Source organism: Chroicocephalus ridibundus, chromosome 13 (genome assembly GCF_963924245.1).
Source record: "Chroicocephalus ridibundus chromosome 13, bChrRid1.1, whole genome shotgun sequence".
NCBI lineage: Eukaryota > Metazoa > Chordata > Aves > Charadriiformes > Laridae > Chroicocephalus > Chroicocephalus ridibundus.
The window spans coordinates 8,443,393-8,464,546 of record NC_086296.1 but is presented as its reverse complement, the minus strand read 5'-3'; the positions used below and the strand labels follow the sequence as shown (position 1 = coordinate 8,464,546).

Below are 21,154 nucleotides of genomic sequence, written 5' to 3'. Positions count from 1 at the left end.
TTAAACTCAAGCATATGATTAATTATTTCCCTAAAAGAGGGCCCAGTCAAGAAGAATGGATAATGCAAACAAATGTATGTATGCATTTAAATGTTTCAAGGTATTTGATTCAGCAGTCTATAAACTAAACCATTCAAACTAACTTTTTGGTGGAAAATCTGTTCCCTGGATACAAAACATTCTCAGAAAGCAACATCTGAATTATTACACAAAATTATTTTGCTGAGAGTCAATAAGTAATCATCTACTAAAAGGTTCAAATATAACGAACCACAACTAAGTGAAACAGCTCATATTTTATACATGTGTTTGATATGCATCAAAAATCAATACAAAAAGCATGTTAAGTAAATTCAAGTAATAAATAGGAGCTGATAATATTTTTTTGCTCAGCTCTTACCAGCAAACTGCTCTTGCAGAATTAAAAGTTTCAGATGCTAAAAAAGTGACTATTTCCACACACATACAAAAATTTGTACAACAACCAAATACGTACCGCTCAGACTCTCACAGGAGTCTATTATGCACAATCAGCATCTCTGATCATACACTGATTAATTAATTATATTAATTTTGCCTTCAATTATTGGTTATTTTGCAGTTTATGTATCATATAAACTTACTTTTTATGCTGCTCCTTCAATTTATGATGTATTTTATTTTGGGGGTGCTATTATTATTTACTTTAAACAAACAAACAAAACCACATGTCCACATCAGTGTCTCTGAAACCAGGGTAAAATGTTCAGCGAGATGCTGTCTGATATCTCCACTGTGACAAGCAACATCTGAACCTGCAGAGGTCAATCAGCCCATAATGTACTGCACTTTATTCTGAGTGAAATGTGAATGGGGAAGACGAAAAATAAATTAATTTTATGATAAAAAAGGAATTTTGTTCACAACTTTCTTTTCTGTTTTGGCTTTTAAACATGAAGTTTGATGGACACTGCCTTCAGAGCAGGGCACTGGCTCACCCCAGTGCATACTCTGCAGTCACATTTGAGAGGACCTGTTGCCATATGGAAAATCAGGAACAATTACTCTAAATAATTACATCAGTTTATTGCTGTCTGTTGCCAAGAGAAACAAGTCTTGTTGGTAATATCCACTTGCGTTGCCAAGTAACTTAATCTTTAGGGAAACTAAATGCTCTCCAGTACTAGCATTTCTCTAACAATAAATATCCTTTCTAACTGATACCATCATGACTCATAACTGCATCTTTGTTATGACAATTTCCTAAGGTAATCTCTACTCTGTTATGGCTCGATGGCCTCAGAGGTGTGAGTTATCACACCTGGCTTGAGATGTGCACAGAGATGGTATCTGAGTACAAGCTGTGCAGTCTAGGCTACCCTCATAGTATCTGGGGAGAAATCAGAACTTTTCACAGAATCACAGAATGGTTTGGGTTGGAAGGGACCTTAAAGATCATCTCATTCCAACCCCCTGCCCTGGGCAGGGACACCTCCTGCTAGACCACGTTGCTCAAAGCCCCATCCAGCCTGGCCTTGAACGCCTCCAGGGATGGGGCAAAGGCAAGTGAGATGGACTCTTAACAGATGAGATCAACTGCATGGTAGAAACACCCATTTCTCCATTATTCAGGAGTCCAGGTGGAGGTGTTTGCTTTACTGAGATCTAAATCCAGGGGAGATGAATCCAGGGCAGGTGCTCTCCCATCCAGGCTGCCAGCAGAAACGGAAGCCAGTCCTTGTCAGTGCAATTAAACTTTTCCTTTGGCAGCAAAGCCTGGCAAGAGGCGAGCCTGACGACGAGCCTGTTCTGTAAAACCTGTAAACTGGGATTTTCAGACTACAGCGGCCATTCGTATTTGAACGCAACAGCAGCTGCCAGTGTGAGGTCTCGTAGTCCAGTGCTTCAAGGCAGGTAGGAATATTGGCCAGAGTTACCAAGGAAAGGCAAGCTGGCACTGGCTCCTCCCTCGCGCGTCTGCCACAGGCACTTCTGTTATTCTCCAGCCAGTTTTGCTATGCCTTTCAGTTCATTATCACTTGTAAACTTCGAAACCCTGCTGTTTAAGTACTATCATCCAAATTGTTGCAGACAGCAACTTACTGTTTCTCATTGTGCTTTCCACTTAAATTTCATTCCAGCTTGAAAAGACAGCACTGAAATCTATGTTTTTTTCCCTCTCAAGTTTATTGGATTGAGCAGGCTTCCCCTGCACAGCTCCTTGTACTGCAGTTCTCGTTGTCTGTCTTTGGCTTTCTAAAACCATGAACATAGCCCTCAAAAAACCACTTCTGCCTTATGTAGCACTTCACTGCAGCAGACAACTGCAGCATGGTGACAAGGTGCTTTCTTGTCTCATCAAAATCACATTCTGACCTTTTAATTCAGCTTTTTTTTTAAGTGCTTGATAATTTTTTTTCTAACTTGTTCCAATTTCCCCCATAGCTAATATCAAATAAAGGCACTATTCAGATGGATGCCTGACAGGCCTTTTATGTAAGGCTCACATTACACAAAGCTTTTTGCAGTCTTCAGTGATTCCTCCCTAAGCCAAGTGAACTTGTTGGTTCAAAAACTACCCTGTAGCCCTTGCTGGCAGCAACTTGACAGAAACTACAGAGCTTATCGCGTTTTTCTGATCTCTCTGTGCTCTCTGCCACTGATTTCGTTTTGCTTGCTTATCCACTCTCACGCGTTAACAACCTCTAATCAACACCTAGGATCCTTTAGAGGTTGGAGGCGTGTTTCTTTTCACTATGAAAAACATTTCCCATGCAGCTGTCAGAACAGAACCCTTCTTTGCTTTGTTCTTCTTGGGAAAACCGTACCACAGACAGAATGATTTCACACTAGGCATATAAACTTCTCACCTGTATAAGGAAGACTGATGACAAGAAAATGAAATCCGATGTAGGAAAGGCCTTATATTTATCTTTTTTCCGCTAGGCCACTTACTTTCTCCATGACATCCTCTGTAGATGAAACTCTAATTCATCATGCCTCACCACTATGTTGAATCAGAGTTGAATACTCTCTAAGATCTGATTTGGACAGCTATTTATGACTTTCTCATTTCAAATTTATTCTGGACCCATTTCTGTAATGATATCTACAGAAAATGAGTTATTCTCTATGTTCTGTTTACCTTCAATTATATTTTATTGAATTAATTTATTTCTATAAGGAAAGCTGTTCTGTCAAAGCATATTTCTGATTAACCAATAGTTCAATGATTGAATGCTTCCAGATATGTCTTCCCACTGATAATAATTTTTCTCCACCACCGTCACTTTTGTTAGGTCAAATCCTAAAACTGTGTTTTAAAAATTACTTGGCACAAGGGGCATCTCTTAGCCAGGGTGTCTGGAGAAGTCACATTTTCATTACAGAGCTCCACCATTCCAAACCTACAGCTGATAATATTTGAACTAAGAACATATACTCCTGATTAAATGCATTTAGTCTTATTCCTAGACCAACCATTCATAAATTGTTTTACTTATGTACACACACATAGTTTTCTTTTAAAAAATTAATATATATTAGTGTGCGGGGTACAGTGTGTATTGAATCAATTCTTTGTGATACAAGTAAGGAACTATCTAAGTACACAGAGCAATCTGTGAAGCTCCTCTTCTATTTACGGAGGTTGTTCCTTTGTCTTCATAATTCTAATAGTTTATACAAATTGGCATTGACATTTCTATATTTCCCCTGTATTTCTGAAGGTCACAGGGACTCAGCCAAACCTGAAACAGTCATTTTAATTCCCAGTCTTTTAATTTCACTACAATGTAATTATCTTATAGATTTTTGTGTAGACTTATTTACTGTTTTTTTTTCCTGTTGGATAAGTATACAAGAACTAAACTAACTTCAATTAGGTAACTGTCACCAGTATTTAAAACTTAATGCCATTTTTTAAATTACATAAGTAATCCAAGCATAAAAATTATTCTTTATGATACCATTTCAGAGCAGTGGCACCAAATCCTTATCATACAATAGCCTGTGGCTCAGAAACATTAAACAAACCATCATCACATTTTTCTTCCACCTAAGTTACGTATTCCTTGAGTTATATACAGTGTCCTTTTTATATTTCGATTAAAGCATCTTTAGGAGATAAAAAACACAAAATGGAATATTCAGCATCTTACTTCCAGTATATTAAATTATCTTCTTAGCTACTCATAGGTGATCCTATAGATTTGAGAAATCAGAATTTGTCCTTGTGTATTCAGATGTAGCCGTGTGTCTACCTTACATTTCCCCTCTACCCTTGCTAGTGCAGTATTTTAAAGACGATGCACTCCCAGAGCGGCCACCATCCCAAGGGGATCAAGGCACCTTAATATAACGACACGCTTGAATTTAAATGTGTGACACGCACACATTTAATTCCAGCATAAGTCTGTGTATTTTGCAGTATCAAAAAAGTCTTAAATATAAGCATATGCCTAAATATTATGCTGAACTGGGGCTTATCCTCAAGGTTTATCCTCTGAAGGAGCAGAATAGTTGCAATACCCCAGTACAGATTAATGATGCTCTGTGAGATTTATCTTTGAATATAACAGGAAGAGGAAAGTCTCCATTAATAAAAGGGAAAATCATGAATCAGCAAATTCTGGAAACCGTAATAAGCAGGAAAACACTTTAGTTCACGCTGAACATTAGGTTTCATCCTGTGTAGCATTCAGCTTTTCATAAAATATAGGTTACCCGGCTACGTTCAAGAGGATGATATGCTACCTTTACCATTATTTGCTTTTTACTAAAGAGGAATGACAGCAGTGTTCTGGGAGAAGTCCATGATACATGTCTCTATGATATGATATAACATTGCCAGTGTGAGATTATTAACTTGTGATAATATAGTTTGAATGACAAAAACTTACTTGAAGGCATTGGCATCTCCATGGACCTTATAGTTGTCTGCGCTGATTCTTGAGATAACTCTTGTGACAGCAACGAGAATACCAATATTGACCTGAAGAAGGAATGAGACTTGGTCAAGAGAACAAGTACTGACTGCGTCAGAGGTGCAAACAGCCCTAGAGGAAAAGAGGAACTTTGCATGTTGTATTTATTTGTCATAAGAGGTTTCCAATTTTGGACTAGTATAGTTTGACCCGTGTCAGTGGATTTTGCTCTCCCCACAGTGGGTCGTTCTCCCTTTGCTCTCTTTCTATAAGGAACAGCCTTTGCTTGTTTAGGATAAATCTGCATCGATACATTGCTTCACAGCTAAAGGAGCGCTCAGGATCCCCACTGTACAAATAAATACCCTAATAATCCACTGCCAGCTGACAAATTAGACAAAAACTTCAGTGAACAGGGGCATGTGTCTGCATACTCTTCGTTTTTGTGCTTGCCTGTGCACGGACTTCAGAAAGCACCTTTCTCGCTAGACTGCACAGTGTACAATTCCTCTTTCCTACCACAGTCTGCTTGCAATTTAAGCACAAGATTATTTTAAAACAGCAATGAGGAAAATATGTTAAACCTGAACTCTGCTCTTCAAAAGCGTGGCTCTTTTTTATGTCAGGCCCAGCAGAAACATCAATAAAATGACACGAACTCCCAGAAAAGTAGGAAATCTTGAAAAGACTAACACTGAAAATATCTAACAAAAGAGAGTTTGCTCTGGAGTCACAGGTGAAGAAAGAAGGAAATCTTTACCACTTAAAGGAAATGTGGCAAAGACCGCCTTGCTGTGCAAAGACCTTGGGTTTAAAGAGAACAAAAGAAGAGAGAATGTGAAGGTGAAAGATGTATTTCCCCTTTCCTGTCCAAAGTTACACATCAGCTACAAAGCTGATATTTAGCATCAAGTTAAGAACAAGGGTAGAACAAAACTATCCTGAACTATAGAACAAAAAGAAAGAGAAGACTTCAAAATAGTGCCGTTCCTCAGTTAAAACTCAATAATCATACTCTGTTTCAACATAAATATTCTAATTCTGAGGATGAGAGGGTGAATTAAAAAATGTTTGTTTGATGATAATAATTTCCTTGGTATTTTTTAAATCTTCTGACCACTCTTCTGATTTTAGATTTCTAAGGGCAGATCATCACCTGTTGTAAATAGGAGCACAGCTATGATAGTTCGTTCCTGCCATGGCTTTCTAGCTCATCCAAAGAGTGTCCTGTGGAACCTGACTGCTCTTCAATGACAAGTGTACTACTTGTTCAGTCAGCTTTACAGAGATGAGTAAGAGGTGAAATTCAATGGTCTTGGGATCATTTTTCCCATTCCCACCAAATCATATTTTGTAAATATCTCTTACAAATTATTTGAGGTTTTAACCAGCATTTTTGAGAAACCCAATTCTACACTAAATACGCATGTTGACTGAACCAGCAAACAATGAACATGAACAAGTTACACTTTCTCTTCTTTTTCTCCTCCAAACTCTCCAATTATCCACTGCATGTCCACCAAATGATCATCACCATTACTCCAGCTTTTCATGGGAATGCACAGAAAATGCCTCTCTGCACCTTTAACTTCTTTCCAGACACATTATCTTTCAGCAGCCTTTTTAGTCTTGCATCCAAAACATCAGTCTCCCCTTTTGACGCTGCCTTGTGGATGTCTCACTGACAGTTCAAGTTCATCCTGGCAGAGTTGCTCCATGATCCCTTTCTCGGATGACTGCAGACAACAGCACACTGCTGCCAGCCTCACGAGCCCTTAACCCTAATGCGATCTTCCATTCCTCATTCTTTTAGAGACTCCTAGATTTTTGCTTTCTGCATAGCATTTTTAAAAATATGTCTAAATATTGTATATTCAAACACTCCCCCTAAAATAATTACATAAAAAAAAAAACCTTATTCTTCAAATTCTGAATTTCCTACATCTTACAAAGGTCAGTGAAAATTATGAATGATAACCACCAACAACTGAATACTCAGAATCTTGCAAACTCTCACTCAAACTGGATATGAACCCTAAGATCTGGTCACGAAGACAGCACAAGCAAGATAATCTCAAAGGAGAAAATTTAGATGGCTTTCTAAAACACAAACTGCTCAACATTTCTAGCTGAATTTTTATTTCTTTATATAAAAGAAATTAAATTGGAAATTAATTTCCTAGGTATTTTGCATGGTCTAAAGTAGAAATTTTAAAAGGCCTTGAGCTTCTCCTCCTGCGCAGTCAGTGTGACTATACCTTGTGCATTAGTAGTATGTTTAAAAGATGAGAAGGAAACACTGTGATCTCACTGCTGATGAAAAGCAAGGTACTTGTAAAATTAGCAATGAACCATTACACTCGAGTCCCAAAGTTCTGTATTTAAATTTCCTGAACCGCTTGAAAAATTGTGCTTTGGTATTTTGAGAAATTAGACTAATCTCATACAGCCTAAACAAACAGATTAGTTACAATTGTCTTCCTTTGCTAATATTTCAGTAAGTAAAGTGTGGAGGTATTTCCATTGCCCTTATGACGGGAAACCAAAATACAGCCGCTGAATTGTTCCTCCAGTGATTTTTTCTGGCTTCTGATGTAAATACTTTGCCAATGATCTCAACAGGAGAATGCTTAGTTGATGAAACACTCATTATGCTTTAACCTACATCAGAATGTTCAAACTAGGAAAATAAACATTTAGGAACTGTAGGCCCGATTGTCTGACAGTTGCAGTTATTTTGCCTAAAAATTACACAGGATATTTTTGCTCGCAGGTACTGGCCACACTCTACTTTTCAAGGAAATATAGCTAATAATATTAGCGCTTGTTTCCTCACTCACAGGACTCCTTTCAAGGCAGCTTGTCCAACCCCAGGCACTCGCAAGTCTCTGCGAAATCAGCAGGAGCTGCCAGTTCCTATTATTGTAGGCTTGATCCAAAGCCCACCAGAGCCCATGGAAAGATCCCAATGACATCAGGGAGCTCTGGCTCACTCCAGTGACAACTTCATCTGACTAAAAATTGTCAGATGAGGAAGAGCGTTAAATGAGTAAAAAGTACCTCTTTCAATATCTTATCTCATCAAAAATTTGTCAGACCAGATACAGTGAGACAAATTCTTTCCCTCGGGTTTTTTTGCAGAGGTTTCACCTAGACTTCCTGCAAGTCTCATGAGATTTTTGTTTCTTCTCTAGTGCAGTGCAGAAATCCCATGTGTAAAACCCTCTGATGTGGTGTGTTACATCCTAGCCAAGAAAAGGCTTGGCAGCACAGAGGAACTAAAAAAAAAAATAAATGTATAAAACATATTGCCTTAATTAAATCCATTGACCAGCTTTCCTCTAAAACCACAAACTATTTTAGGCTCCACTTCAGTTTCAGGCAATGGTACAGGGAGTTATAACTGACTCTTCCAATCTGAGGTTTACCGTACGCTCTCACGGTGGGGGTTAATTTGATCCTTAGCATGACACCATCGGGAGCACACCAAGGCTGCGCGCGGTTGCAGTTGCAGCCCATTGCTGGGTCACATCAAAAATCATTACTGGGTGTTATGCATTTCCAAAGACAGCTAGTTGATTAAATTAGATCGATGTTGAAATCCAGGAGAATGATTTTGGAAAGCCTGATTCCACCCTTAGCTATCCCAGAGCAACTGCACTTGGAATGGACTGAACTGAGTTATTTTAGACTTCTGTGTACATGACTTCATGCTAATGCATGCGGTATCACACCAGTCAGAGCTGAATATCAGAGCAAAACTGAGAGGTTACAAAGGAAATGCACAACAAACAACAAAAGAAATAATAAATAAAAGGTGTAACAGATCCCTGACTTCTACTCTTTCCTAATAATATCCTTAATTTTTAATTTCTTACAGTCTGTCCCCTTGTTTGAAAAAATGTTGCATGCTTTCCTGTTTGTTAACTAAGAAGAAATTTAATTTTAAAATAATGAAGGAATTTAATTTTAAAACAGTAAAAGTGCTCACAACTGAGTGCTAACAAGAAAAAATGAGAAGCTGAGCAGCTGTGGTCTGTTCATTTGTGCTCTAATCCACCACAGCGCGTAAGTACGTACTTGGTCTCAATGACTCTGAGGAATCCTGCTGTTTCAGGGCCTTTAAACACTATGGGTCCAATTCTGTCACCTTTTCCCATGATGAGTGATGTCTAATAAGGGACACAAATTGTCACTTTTCAATCAGCAGGCCTACCTGCAGAGTAAGATACTATTCAACATACGAAAATGATGCTAATTCTGCACTGGTACGTAAAGGTACGAATAAATACCATGAGGCATCAGAACTAAATCATGCATGATCAGCAGGTATAAGGGAAAGAATATTTTTTTTTATACATTGAATATTCATAAGCAAGTACCAAGTGAAGACAGTGATGGCAATCTCAGCCTGGGACCCAAGTTCCACAGAGTACCATCTGAAGATGCTGGTTACAAAGCTGATGTCCCCACAGCACAGAACTGTTAGCAATATGCTAATGAAAATCATTTAGCTCCATAAAAATGTTGTTTATCTCAAAGACTTGTGAAAAATCACTGGGAGAATAACTACTTGCAGGGAGAATAGAAAGGACTTGCCACTACGGCCCAGCATCTCCCCCCCAACGTATTGCTCAGTGTCTGCAGCACACCCACTGCTCCGTGTACACAGATGCTTTCCACAGAATTTCCTTAATTCTGCCATATCTATGGAAACACACCAAGGCAGCAGATGGTTGATAACAAACAAAGCCTTCTGCCAAAAGTTTAATGTCTTGTTCCAAAAATTCAGGTGCTTTGTCAAGTTTTTTTTACTTTGAAGACATGTCCCAGGCCCACTTTGGCTGAGTTTTGGTTTTCAAATTAATTGCAACATATTTTTTTTTGCAAAGCTGATTTAAGAGGATGCTATAGAGGCTTGGGTGTTGTGGTTTGAGGGGTGGGGAGAGTGATCGTGAAACTTTAAGATGCAGGTAGAAGCCAAAATACCTACGCATCCTTTGACTCAAACCCCAAGAAAAGAGCAGTTTGGGTATGGGAACCCAAGTAGGGCTGGGAGGTTCTGTGAATTACTCCCTAGAAAAGTATGTGTGAGTATTTTTTCCCAGTCACACTCCCACCACATCATTCTTTTTTAAGGCTCCGTGATGCCGATATTGCCTGCGAGGCTGTGGCAGGACAAAAGCAGACTGTGTCTGCCTCGTCTCTAGGGAGTGGGAGTTGAAAAGAGCAGTCCCTCTGCCTTCTTCACAGCACAATCCTTTTCCTTGGCAGAGAGAAACTGTGGATGGAAGTAGTCAAAAACTGCTTTTTGAGATGTATTTTCAGGGCTAAACACTAGTTCATGCAACTAGTGGCTAATTTGTTATTTAAAGAGCACAGGCACGCACGCACACACAGAATAGTGTTTAGCCTTGTTATTTCCCTATAGGCACTAGCACATTTTTCAGCTAGCATATTCAATGCCCAGAGAGAATAATTTATCAGCTAGCTTGCTGCTATTTTGGGCAGAGCTGGGTTTAGACTATTTAACAAATTGCTCTACGTGGATCAACCTTGTGAGCTCATTTTTTCTCTTTCTCAAAATATTTTTATCCCTACAAGAATGTAACTTGAGCTGCACAAATATTATATATCATAAGTGAGAGCCAGACAGTTAAAACTGTACTTTCATTGGCAAGCAGCTACGCGTGCAAATTGTTGAAGGCTGTGCTCGCTCAGGTGAGTAAGCGCTTCACTATCTGGCATGTTTTGATTAATAACATCTTTGGACAGCAGCTGGGAAAGATTTGATTTTACTGGTTGCATCTCATTTCCTCCTTTGCTGCTGAACAATGGCCAGCGAGAAAGTGCTAATGTCAGAAGGAGACATTTGAATATTAGTTTATTATTTTAATTGCTCTCCAATCATCAATATCTACATATCTTTTAATATAAATGCACATACAGAAGCTCCAAGGTACAGGCCAACAAGAAATTAAGTCTGTTGGAACAAAGTCCGGAGCTGTTTCGCCAGCTCTAACCCAGTGACCAACATTTCTCATTTACATGTTTATGCTTTCACTTAGGTAAAAGAAATTCTGCCCTTCCTGCACAGGGACTTTACAGTGTTGCCATTAATAATTTGATTAAAATGCTAACATGAGACGATTTCTGCCACATCAATCTAGCAACTGTTGTCATTGTTTTCTTAATATATGTTTATATAGCTTAGTTTTTCAGAGGCTGTGCCTTGGGTGGAAGATGCTGGACTGGGCTGGGCTGCCTAGAAGATGTGCTGATTTCACTGTCCCAGGCAAATGGTAGGATGTCCACTCAGCTGCAGTGTAAAATTGCCTGTGACAGAGAAGGTCAGCCAAGGAGCCACCTTCTGCTTGCCAAATAGTTACAGAGATATGCAATGCTGAACACTGGCGGTTCTGTACGTGTAGCTCTCCTTCCTTCCTTTGTCAGCAGGATTTGTGGGGGTTTTGTGTGTGATGAAATTTGGGGAAGTTTCTTTGTGTGTTCCATGGAAATCCTAGTTTTCTTAGAGAAGTACAAGGTACAGTCAGTGTCTCCTTTTGGTACTCGTCCATGCAAGCAGTCAGGACCTTATTTTACCTGACCCTCCTTAAAGACCACAGCAGGCAGACTCTAGTCTAGATTTGGGCTCATGCCTTTAAAATCTAAGTAAAGCTTTAAAGACAACCTGTTTTCGCTAATCAGTGAGTCTATTCCATGTTCATACTGTAACTCTGACATTATAACCTGCAGCAAAAATTGTAGATAACCTGATCAATTAAAGTATTGGAAACAGTGTTGAAAACAATAATCTCCCATTTAATCCCTGCAAACACCCCTGGGTACTTAAGTAATCAGAGTAAGTAAACTACAAGTCACCGTAATTTAATGTGTGAGCATAATTAAACTGCTGCAGAGCATTTGTGTAGCAGCGTCCGAGCCGTGAACCTGCACTCCCCCTGGAAAGATGACACTCATTACAGCTGGCAGCGGCGTCTGCAGCAGCCACCTGAACCCGGCAAACTCCCCTTAACAGCCCTGCCTCCATCAGCAAACTGCCGTACCTGATGTCGAATTCCAAAACCAGAGGAATAGCACAAATTCCTTGTCATTGTGAGAAGGCAGGTGCAGCTTGTTACCTTCCCCAGAGCTCACCCAAAGGGTGACAGCTCACGCTGTTGTTTTAACCCATTCCTGCCAGCTGATGACTGCGATGGTCACCTTTAGTGAGGGCACTCAGCTTTACCGGGAACAGTGAGCTCTCTGCAAGCACAACCTTCAAATACCAGTGGGGCGGAATCAGCCTTTCAACTTTTACTGGTGCATATGAAACACAAACCACAGAGTTTGTTTTTTTGGGGGATCTTTCTGAGAATTAAAACTCACAAGATTACTCAATTCTATGCAGTTATTAACAGCCCCAAAAGGGCTGTTTCAGGAGAGGGCTCTCCCGGGATTTGAGGTTGTACTTTTGTCTTGGAAGAGTGGAATGAACGGTGTGAGAATTAACATGCATAAACTAATACACACCCATGTAAAACACAAATATCGGAGGAGGCACAAAAGAATTCTGGACCCTTTGTCTCTGTTGTTTCACAGGCCTGGCCCAATGTCAGGCATCAGCCAGCTCCGCCCTACGGCTGACACAGACGGGCAATAAGAAAACAGCAGCAGCCGTGGGTTTACCTACCAGAATGACAAACAACGCCGGCGCCACAAAAGCCCAGATTGCTCCATTCTCTAGTGCAAGCCAGCAGCTGCAGGGAAAAATCAGAATGATTTTAGATGAAGCACACGGTCATTTAATTAGTAATGTTCTTAATTAAAAAAGAGACTAGAAGAGAGTGCAAAAAGACTGATGAATTTTAAAAGCAAGGGACCTGATAGAGCATCAATAAGAAGCTTCTTTTCCCCTCGCACGTGGGGAATCTGAGGCAGGATCTCATTTTGATTTGTATCTTGCAGAGCACCAGTGACAGCTGTCTGCCCCAGCACGCCTTCAAATAGCATTAGGGGCGGAAAGATGGGAAGAAAGGAAAGGTTTTATTTGCTATTTGTTGTTCTTCTATCCTGTATCCCAGGCAGTCATTTCGGGGCTGGGAGCACTGTCATTGTAGCAAGAGACAAATTGAAGCCGTCCCTGCCCTGCCTGGCGGGGGGTGAGGAGGCTGGGAGACACGCTGTCAGCTTCACACCTCTCCCCTACAGCCGTGACGATACAAGCTAGTTCACCGCACACAGAAAACAACCCTTCCTCCAAATCTTTTGCTTGCATTGTGGTAGGATTGAATCCTACAGTGTTTTCTCAGGTAACTTTGCTTTTCTTTTTTCCAAATTAGAAAGGGACTTAGTTTTCAAAATTTTCAATGATACCCATTCTAGATATTCAGATGTAGTTTTCTTCAAAAGATTAAATGTCCTTAATCAGAGATTATTCTCATCTTGTTAGAAATGTTTCAGCCCGCGCTTTGCTCTGTGCGTGGGGTAGGCAGGGAGCTCGCCACAGGAGGCCCTGCGCCTCCGCAGCAGAAGGCAAAAACAGGCAAAACATCTCGGGAGCTTTTTGTGCATCATCTCAGCAGTGAAAAGCAAACCTGAGGCTTCTGGGTCTAAGAATATGCCTACACAACAGTTGAGCGTTTTCAGGTTATCTGCCCTACCCCTCAGCAGGATCTGGCAGAACTTCAGCCCTGTTATCAGATCCATGAGTTTTTCTCCCCATCAGATTTTTCATCCTTACTGCACCCGGAGTGAAGACAGTTTCATACTCACTTGCCGCTTTCTCCATAGCTGTCTAGGGACGATGTTGTAGAAATTACACAAATCACCAGTGGGCAGCCTGCAAAAAGGCAAAGCCGGCGGCACTATTAGTAACAAAAGTATGTCTTCAGTAAACTCTGCAAGTTCAGCTGAATTTCACACGGACAACAGAACAGCTCAGAGTAATTTTAGAATTAAGCCTAACCCGACATCCTCCTGCAGCTGTGTAATACAACATGTTTTATTCAATGACTTTTCAGTAAAGCACTAGTTTAACAGTTAAACTGAGTTAGTGCTAATTTCGTTGAGAACCAGAGTCCTTTTTCATCCTGGTTTTTGTTTATGTAATTTCTGTCTCTTGCTATTCAAGCAGTGATACCCTGTGGAGCAAGAGCAGGCTGATTTTAAACACTTTTCCCCACGTAAGTGCACCTTATTCGAGAATTCAAAACAACCTGGAAAACACAGTTGAGTTTCTCTCAGGGGTGCGTGATTAGCAGGCGAGAGGACAGACGTGGCGACATGTCGTTACCTGCAGCATCACGAGAGGCAGTTACGAACACACAGAAGCAAATGCAGATCCCACTCTGAGGCACCACCGGAGTTACCCTGACATAAATATGTAATAGCTGTACAAGATTTCTGCGTTTAAAGTAGACTATGTTTCCAGATGGGTTTTGACAGTTCCAGTGTGCTGCATCCTGGGAGGCGGAGGAGCACTTTACGGGACCACGCGGCAATTACACAAAGGCAGACGATTACGGTCCTGCTGCCAGGGGGCTGCGTGTCTCCGGCCCCCCAGCACCCCGACGTCCTGCTGTCCCACTTCAGCACAGCCCCCCAGGCCAGCAGCTGGAGAGGAAGCGAGGGTTTTCTTGCCAACAGTTATGAATATAGCAAAGCTTCATCCTTTTAAATATTAAATGATTGTCTGCTAATTCCTGTATGATTTAATAAAATGTGAAGGCTTGGGCCTTTATCATCTTATGGAATTTAATAACCAGGTCCCAGACAGAGTATTAGACATGATAGCTTAAAGTTTCAATTTTCTTTTGGATTCTTCAGGTTTTCTGCATGGGGCTTTTACAAAATTCTCTGACAAGCAATTTCTGCTTAATCTTACTAATATCATCCTCACTAAATTCTGTAAAGTTTTCCTGTACTGGCAGAACTATAAATTCTGGAAGAAGCATTTTCATTCTTTAGTGATTGTGGCTAGAAGTGTCTTGTATTTATAAGTAAGAAAGATACTTGGTAGTTCAGAGGCAGTTGCAGTGTCTACAGGCATTGTTTAGGTCACAGACTTTGAAATCCATTCTGCAGGGTGGAGTTTAATATCCCATGAAATTGATTCTCCTCTCCCAGGCTTGTCCAAATCAGGAATAACCCCTTAAATGTAATATTTGTGTAAGACGTGAGTATAGGCAAGATTTTAGTTTACTATGCCTTTTGTCTATTTAAGAAAGGAAAATCCTACACATATTTGAGCAAAGTCAAGAATAATTATATTCAACACAGCAGTTAAGCACAGACATAAGCCTATCTGCTGAAACCTGGTCTGCCGTGATATACCTGGACTGCAGGTCCCGCAGGTGTGTTTACACATTCCCAATCACGTCTTTGGTTGCCGAGTAAATGGTGTTTATTGGCACAGTTTGTCTTCTGATGTAGGCTGTCTTCCCACTGCAGGGACTTTGTCACATAAGCAAAAATACCTGTGCCCAACTAACTCTCCTTTATACTTTTAGCTGCCTTTTTTTTCCAAGTCAAATGCTGGATATTCAAAGCATTTAGGATGACTCTTTATCAATTTTAAATGGCAGTGAAGAAGAAAATTAAATACAGGGTTCCTTTTGAAGATAATAAAACTTACGCAGATGAAACATAGAGCAGTCATCTGCATAAAAAGAGCTGTTAAGTCAGTGAGAATAAAATGGTCTACAGCCTATAGTGCAGTGTTTGCCTTTTATTCAAATTAACAAGATATTAAACGGATAATAGCAATGGAGGCAGAATCAAGGTTTTGTTACAGTGAAATTGGAGTATTTTTCCTTTAAGAAACAACCATTCAATAAATTCTATAGAGGTTGAAAAAAAATATATTTAGCCTAAGGGGACTGCAAAATTTGATCTCGGCTGAAGAATTTGTATGGATTATATATTACACACAAAAGTAAGTGTGTTTGCTTAATCTTTTGTCAGTAATGATTACACAGGAGCTGTGAAGTTTAGTCTCCACCCACAACAGGTAACGTTAACGTTGTGCTGGCACCGGTTATCATCCATGAAAGAATTACGGTTATGGTTTTTTACTGTATCCGAATGTTTTCTCAGTTAGCAGGTGCTACAAATATGCTCACCAACCCTAATCCAAATCGCCAAATTTATCATGCAGTAGACCATGCTTTCCAGAGCACAGTATCAGATGAAAATGTTGTAGCACACCTTTCCGGCTGCTGATCTATGGCGCTGGTGTCATCTGTGTCTCTGCAGCCCTAGAGCAATAGAGCAGCACGTTCAAATGGGGTAAGTCAACCCACACGGAGCCCTGTGCTGCTGCAGCTCAACCTCTCCAGGTCCCCAAGCCAGCTAATTTAAAGCTACCTCCCAAACTCGGCATCAAAATACAGCCTGCAGAGCAGGCATAAACTCGTAATACCTGGCACAGGAAGCCCAATAACACAGTCCTTGCTCAGAGAAAATTCTCCCTGAATTCAACCCAAATACAGTCGCTAGGGTGAAGTCTAAAATGAATGTCAGCTAGGCCCTCTTCTTCAGCATTAAACTTCATATCTAATCCATTTGCTTTATGTTTCTGAGGCACTAATGATAAATAAAATGGGAAATGCCTGTAAATCTGTGTGCTGTATTTTGAAAGCTTCTGTGTCTTCTATACATAGCAAAAAAACCCCAGACAGGCTATAGAAACTCTGCAGCAGACAATTTGAAGCAATTTTAGGACATTAATTCTAAAATCTCAATTCTATTGAGAAAGATGAAGCATTAGACACAAATGAAAGAATATTTCCTTCTGACACTGAAAAGGTCTACTTTTCTTGATGGGGAAAAGTCCATTCTCCCATTTATTTAGTAGAAGTTAATTTTCTAATATTTCCTTTTTCTTCGGTTATGTTACATCATATCTATGCAGAAGTCTGGGACTACATCAAGCAACAGCAAATAGAGAAATTTAGGTCTTTTGACAGCTTAGAACAAAATCTTCATTCTAAGGCAGCCTATAAAGGAAAGGAAATTGTCTGAAATAGGAAAACGTGTTAAGGCCTAAGCGCCACAGCAAAATCTCCAGTATCACAAACTATCATCAGCACCCTACAAATAGGTGGGTGGGAAAAGTTTTGCTGCAATAATCTGTGTGTTATGCTGAACCACCAAGGCAACTAAGTATTTTTTTTCCTCCCCCAGTCAATCCCAAGGTGGTTTCAAAGTTAGGATATTATCACCTCCCTCAAATTGCTTGTCTTTTGAATTCCTGGCAACTGCAGTCTTTGAGGTAATTTTAGCACCCTTGGGACTAAAGATAATACACAGGAGCTTCAATCAACTCTGCACATTTGGTATCCTGTCTCTCTGATTACTGTTGAATTCATTTTACAGGAGTAATATCTCTCAGAAAACTCAGTAGATGTAAGGAGACCAGTGATAGTGTAGAGTTCCTTGTCCCTGTCTCCTCTCATTGCCTCAAGTTTCGATTTGTCATTAATTTAGACTTTGCAAACTTTTACACATGTACCTAGCCCAGTATTTCTGCTTAAATGAGAATGACAAGTCTGGGTTTTTAAATTCAGGGCTGAGGTTTGTCATTATTGCAGGAACTACGAGTTTGCAAAAGTCAAATGAATTCACACTTCAATTAAAAGCAAAGAATGAAGAAATGAATTATCTGTTTTGACAAACGTGAGATGAAACATCCTTGTCTTCCACTTCTTTCAATCATCTTTGGCCAGTATAATAGTTAGCTAAGCAAAAGTGTAAAAAAATGGCCATTTTTATTAGATACTGGAAAGTACGTATGTATTGTGGTCTCAGGATGGCACAAGAATGCTCGACTTCCTTTTGACAGTTGCATTCAATGCAAATTTACCCTCATTTTAAGAGCCAATCAAAATAATTTCAGGACAAAACCTTTTTAGCCTTTTTCCCCAGACTTGCAAGACTTCTGTTTAGATGTGGGAATTTTATAGAATATATATAACTTCTCTCTGGTGTACTTTCATCAAGTTCATGAAGGAACAACCCAAACGCTACCCTGTAGGACACGAGCAGACACTGCTGCTGAAGGCAGTACTGATGCTCGATCTCTAATTAAATATTTCTATTCATATTCAGTGCCAATATGCCAACAAAAGAGAAAGCTGGGAACTGACAGAGCCGGGTGTCCTTTTCAGCATTTAAGTAGTGAACACTGCGATGTGGATTTTCTCTTCAAAAACATCATTCTTCAGCAACATCTATTACCAGCTGAATGAGCATTAGAGTTACACACCAGGCAGTGAGTTGCGACGCTGTTGACTGAATGAAGGTTGCCCTGATCCTTATCGAGAGATAAACAATTTGGAATGCAGTTGCGTAGTTAAATTGCTTCAGGGATGTTTAGACACATTTGCAGCAATGACGTGATGTCAGATATGATTAAGGATATGCAACATTTAATTCAAATGTAAATACTTTGAGCTATACAGAAAAAATAAAGAAGTACGAATTACTTTCCCAGCAACTTGGGAGATTTACTGGATTTCAGAATATATTTTTTTTCCATCTCATTGTAGGAATAATAATTGGAATGTGGTTTCCAAAATCAAACTATTTGTCAAAAAAGGGTTTTTGAAAGGTTTACACAGAGAAACGTGTTACTGTTATATGAATAATGTCTTCCACTATCTATCTCCAACAGCACTTTGCGGCATTGAAGAAACAGAGCTTGCCACTGGGTTTCTTACACAATTCTTGACAAAAAGAACATTGCTAGAAGAACTGATATAGAAACTTCTAATGCTGGTGCCTCCTGTATTTTGCTATATACATCTATTTTGATGATAAATGCCTACTCTTGGGCCTGAAGGATTATCCTCCAAAGCTCAAAATACCACTGAAGAGACTTTTTAGTGACCACATTTAACATCCCATCAGGTTATGTACCAATAGGTTATGTACTCATTGTGCTAATTACTACTAATTGAGTGATAGCAATCATATTGCAACAAAATGAGGCAGAATGCAACATTTAGTACTAGTCACGTGCCATGTTTATCCTTGTGTCTTCTAAATCACTTTGGAGATCACTGCCATTTTACAATAAATAAACCTTACTCAAAATGCCAGAAAAAAAGGGTAAAGGTGCATTGCGGCACATATAAATCATTAATTTGTTTTCATAAGTTAATTAATGATTGATTGTAAATTGAGTTAATCAACACATCTGCTAGCAAATACCCCAGTGAATTAAAAGCCAGTTCTTAATTATTTTATTAACTGTTGTGGCTTTTTACATAATATTTCTGAAGGAGAAAGTTCTCAGGGGTTTATGAGAACATTTTCTTTGGTTTGATGCACTTGGATTTGTATTCCATGAGCTCCGGATTAAATAAATACACAAGAAACCTCTCCAACATCAGCAGGTTTCTCTACATTTAGCACTGAATCTGGAAGAATCTATAAATCTTCCATGTCTTCAACTCTCAGCCTGTCTAGGTTCCCTTACTTTTGGGACTATGTGGAAAAAGATTAATTACTCCACTTGAGCTATGAGCCTGTTTTGAGTAGTGGTTCTTGGTGGGGTGGGGGGGTCTGCGTGTGTGTGTGTCTGTAAATCTTCTACACAGCTTTCAAACATCTTCAGAAACTGAAGCTTTAAGGTTCATAGTGTTGGCATGCAGGCCCTCCCTTAAGAGAAAAAAAATATTTTAAACATGCAGGATAAGGACACATGTATGTGTTACTTTTAAACCTGTCACAGAGAAAAAATGAGGGCAAAGAAAAAATCTAACCGAACTGCAGTTTGTCCCCTCAATCTAGCAGATATCGTGTTCACCAGAGGACTGTATCAGATGGCCTTTAGACAGAACTGCTAAGGAGAGTTCAAAACGAGTAAGAAATGACGTACAGAATAAAAAGGCCATAAAATAAAAAAGGACAAGTAGGCGGCTGTTGAAATACATATATATAAGTGAACAGCATTACTATCACCCAGCTATGTGGTGCAATAGGTATCGAATATTCCAATTATGACTGCAGACGGTCTGTATTATTGTTATAATTGGTTTTCATTCACCTTCCAAATGAATTTGTGGGGGGAAAGATAATGCATGTTTTAACATATTTTGAAATTAGTCTGGAATTACATAGGTATTCCTTTGCTATCTTTTTACATCTCTTCTTTTGACTCAATGGATGAGGTTTCTAAATGTGGAGGTTTGTCAAGCATCGTTGTGGTACTTCCAGGACACGGAAAGCAAGGTAGCTTTCATCTGCTGTGAAGAGTCTGGAACAAAATATTCGGTTTCGATTCCTCAATAGGCACACAGATTATGCATTCGTTAGTGCCTTTAAAAACCTGTGAATTGTTATCTGTGAGATTAACATGTCATAGGACTACTTTTTTATTCTTAATATTGAGGTTTTGTGCAACCTTTTGCATCTAAAGATTTCAAGGCACAAAACATCAACTAATGAAGTCTTGTGATACTCCTGTGCTACTGTGCCAAATTTTTTATGTATGGATTGCAGAATACGGATAGAATAATCCAGTGTTGTGAGTTAGAACCAAAAAAAGAACATACCTGTGCAGTGACACCTCCCTCCGACACTCCTGCTATTGATTTGGTAATTAAGGATCTGATGTGGCCTAGTGAGGTCATGGAATTCACTGCAGTGGAATTAAATTTAATGGACTATACGTTTTAAAGTATGATTACAGTCAGAAAAATTATGCATTTTCTTATCCAACAGACCTACTCTCAGTAAGGCAAACTATGATCATAAGATGACAATTTTACATATGCTTCTGAATATAATCTTGTCCTACAGTGAGGAGACTTAAAGCAAGCAGCTACTAAATGCTTACCCCATCCAATTCCATAATAAAATAAGTGCTTGCTCTCTTCTGACCCAAATACTTTGATCACCATACTGTAAAGATGAAATCCTTCCACCAGCATCCATGCAAAAGCACTCAGGAAGAAAAAATGAAGTAGAATAGCCAAGATCTTGCAAGGCACCTAAATTAAGAACAAAAATTAATACATTACTTCTTTGTGATGCAGTCATATTGGTTTTCCAATTTCTTTTTTATTTCTGAATACATTTACACGCTAAATGCTAAATTGCTGGAGTAAATTAGTCTTAAAAGCAAAGCACTAGAGAATTTAATTTTTCAACAGCATTTTCAGGTATCTTCAAAGTAACAAATCCTCTTACCTTTTAATAAAAAAAATATTCCCAAACATGATGTGGAAATCCAAAGTGATTAT

The 21,154-nt window shown here is 39.4% G+C and overlaps 1 protein-coding gene across 2 annotated transcripts in view; it reads right to left on the bottom strand.

Annotated features, from left to right (window-relative positions):
* Positions 1–21,154, bottom strand: part of ADGRD1 (adhesion G protein-coupled receptor D1) — a 156,278-nt gene that overhangs the window by 25,251 nt on the left and 109,873 nt on the right. For both annotated transcript variants that reach the window (XM_063351376.1, XM_063351377.1), the window contains 4 exons: positions 20,749–20,902; positions 13,680–13,746; positions 12,598–12,664; positions 4,881–4,972 (listed from right to left, as the gene is read on the bottom strand). In XM_063351376.1, the coding sequence (XP_063207446.1) occupies positions 4,881–4,972; positions 12,598–12,664; positions 13,680–13,746; positions 20,749–20,902 (380 nt within the window). The remainder of the gene's footprint in view (positions 1–4,880; positions 4,973–12,597; positions 12,665–13,679; positions 13,747–20,748; positions 20,903–21,154) is intronic.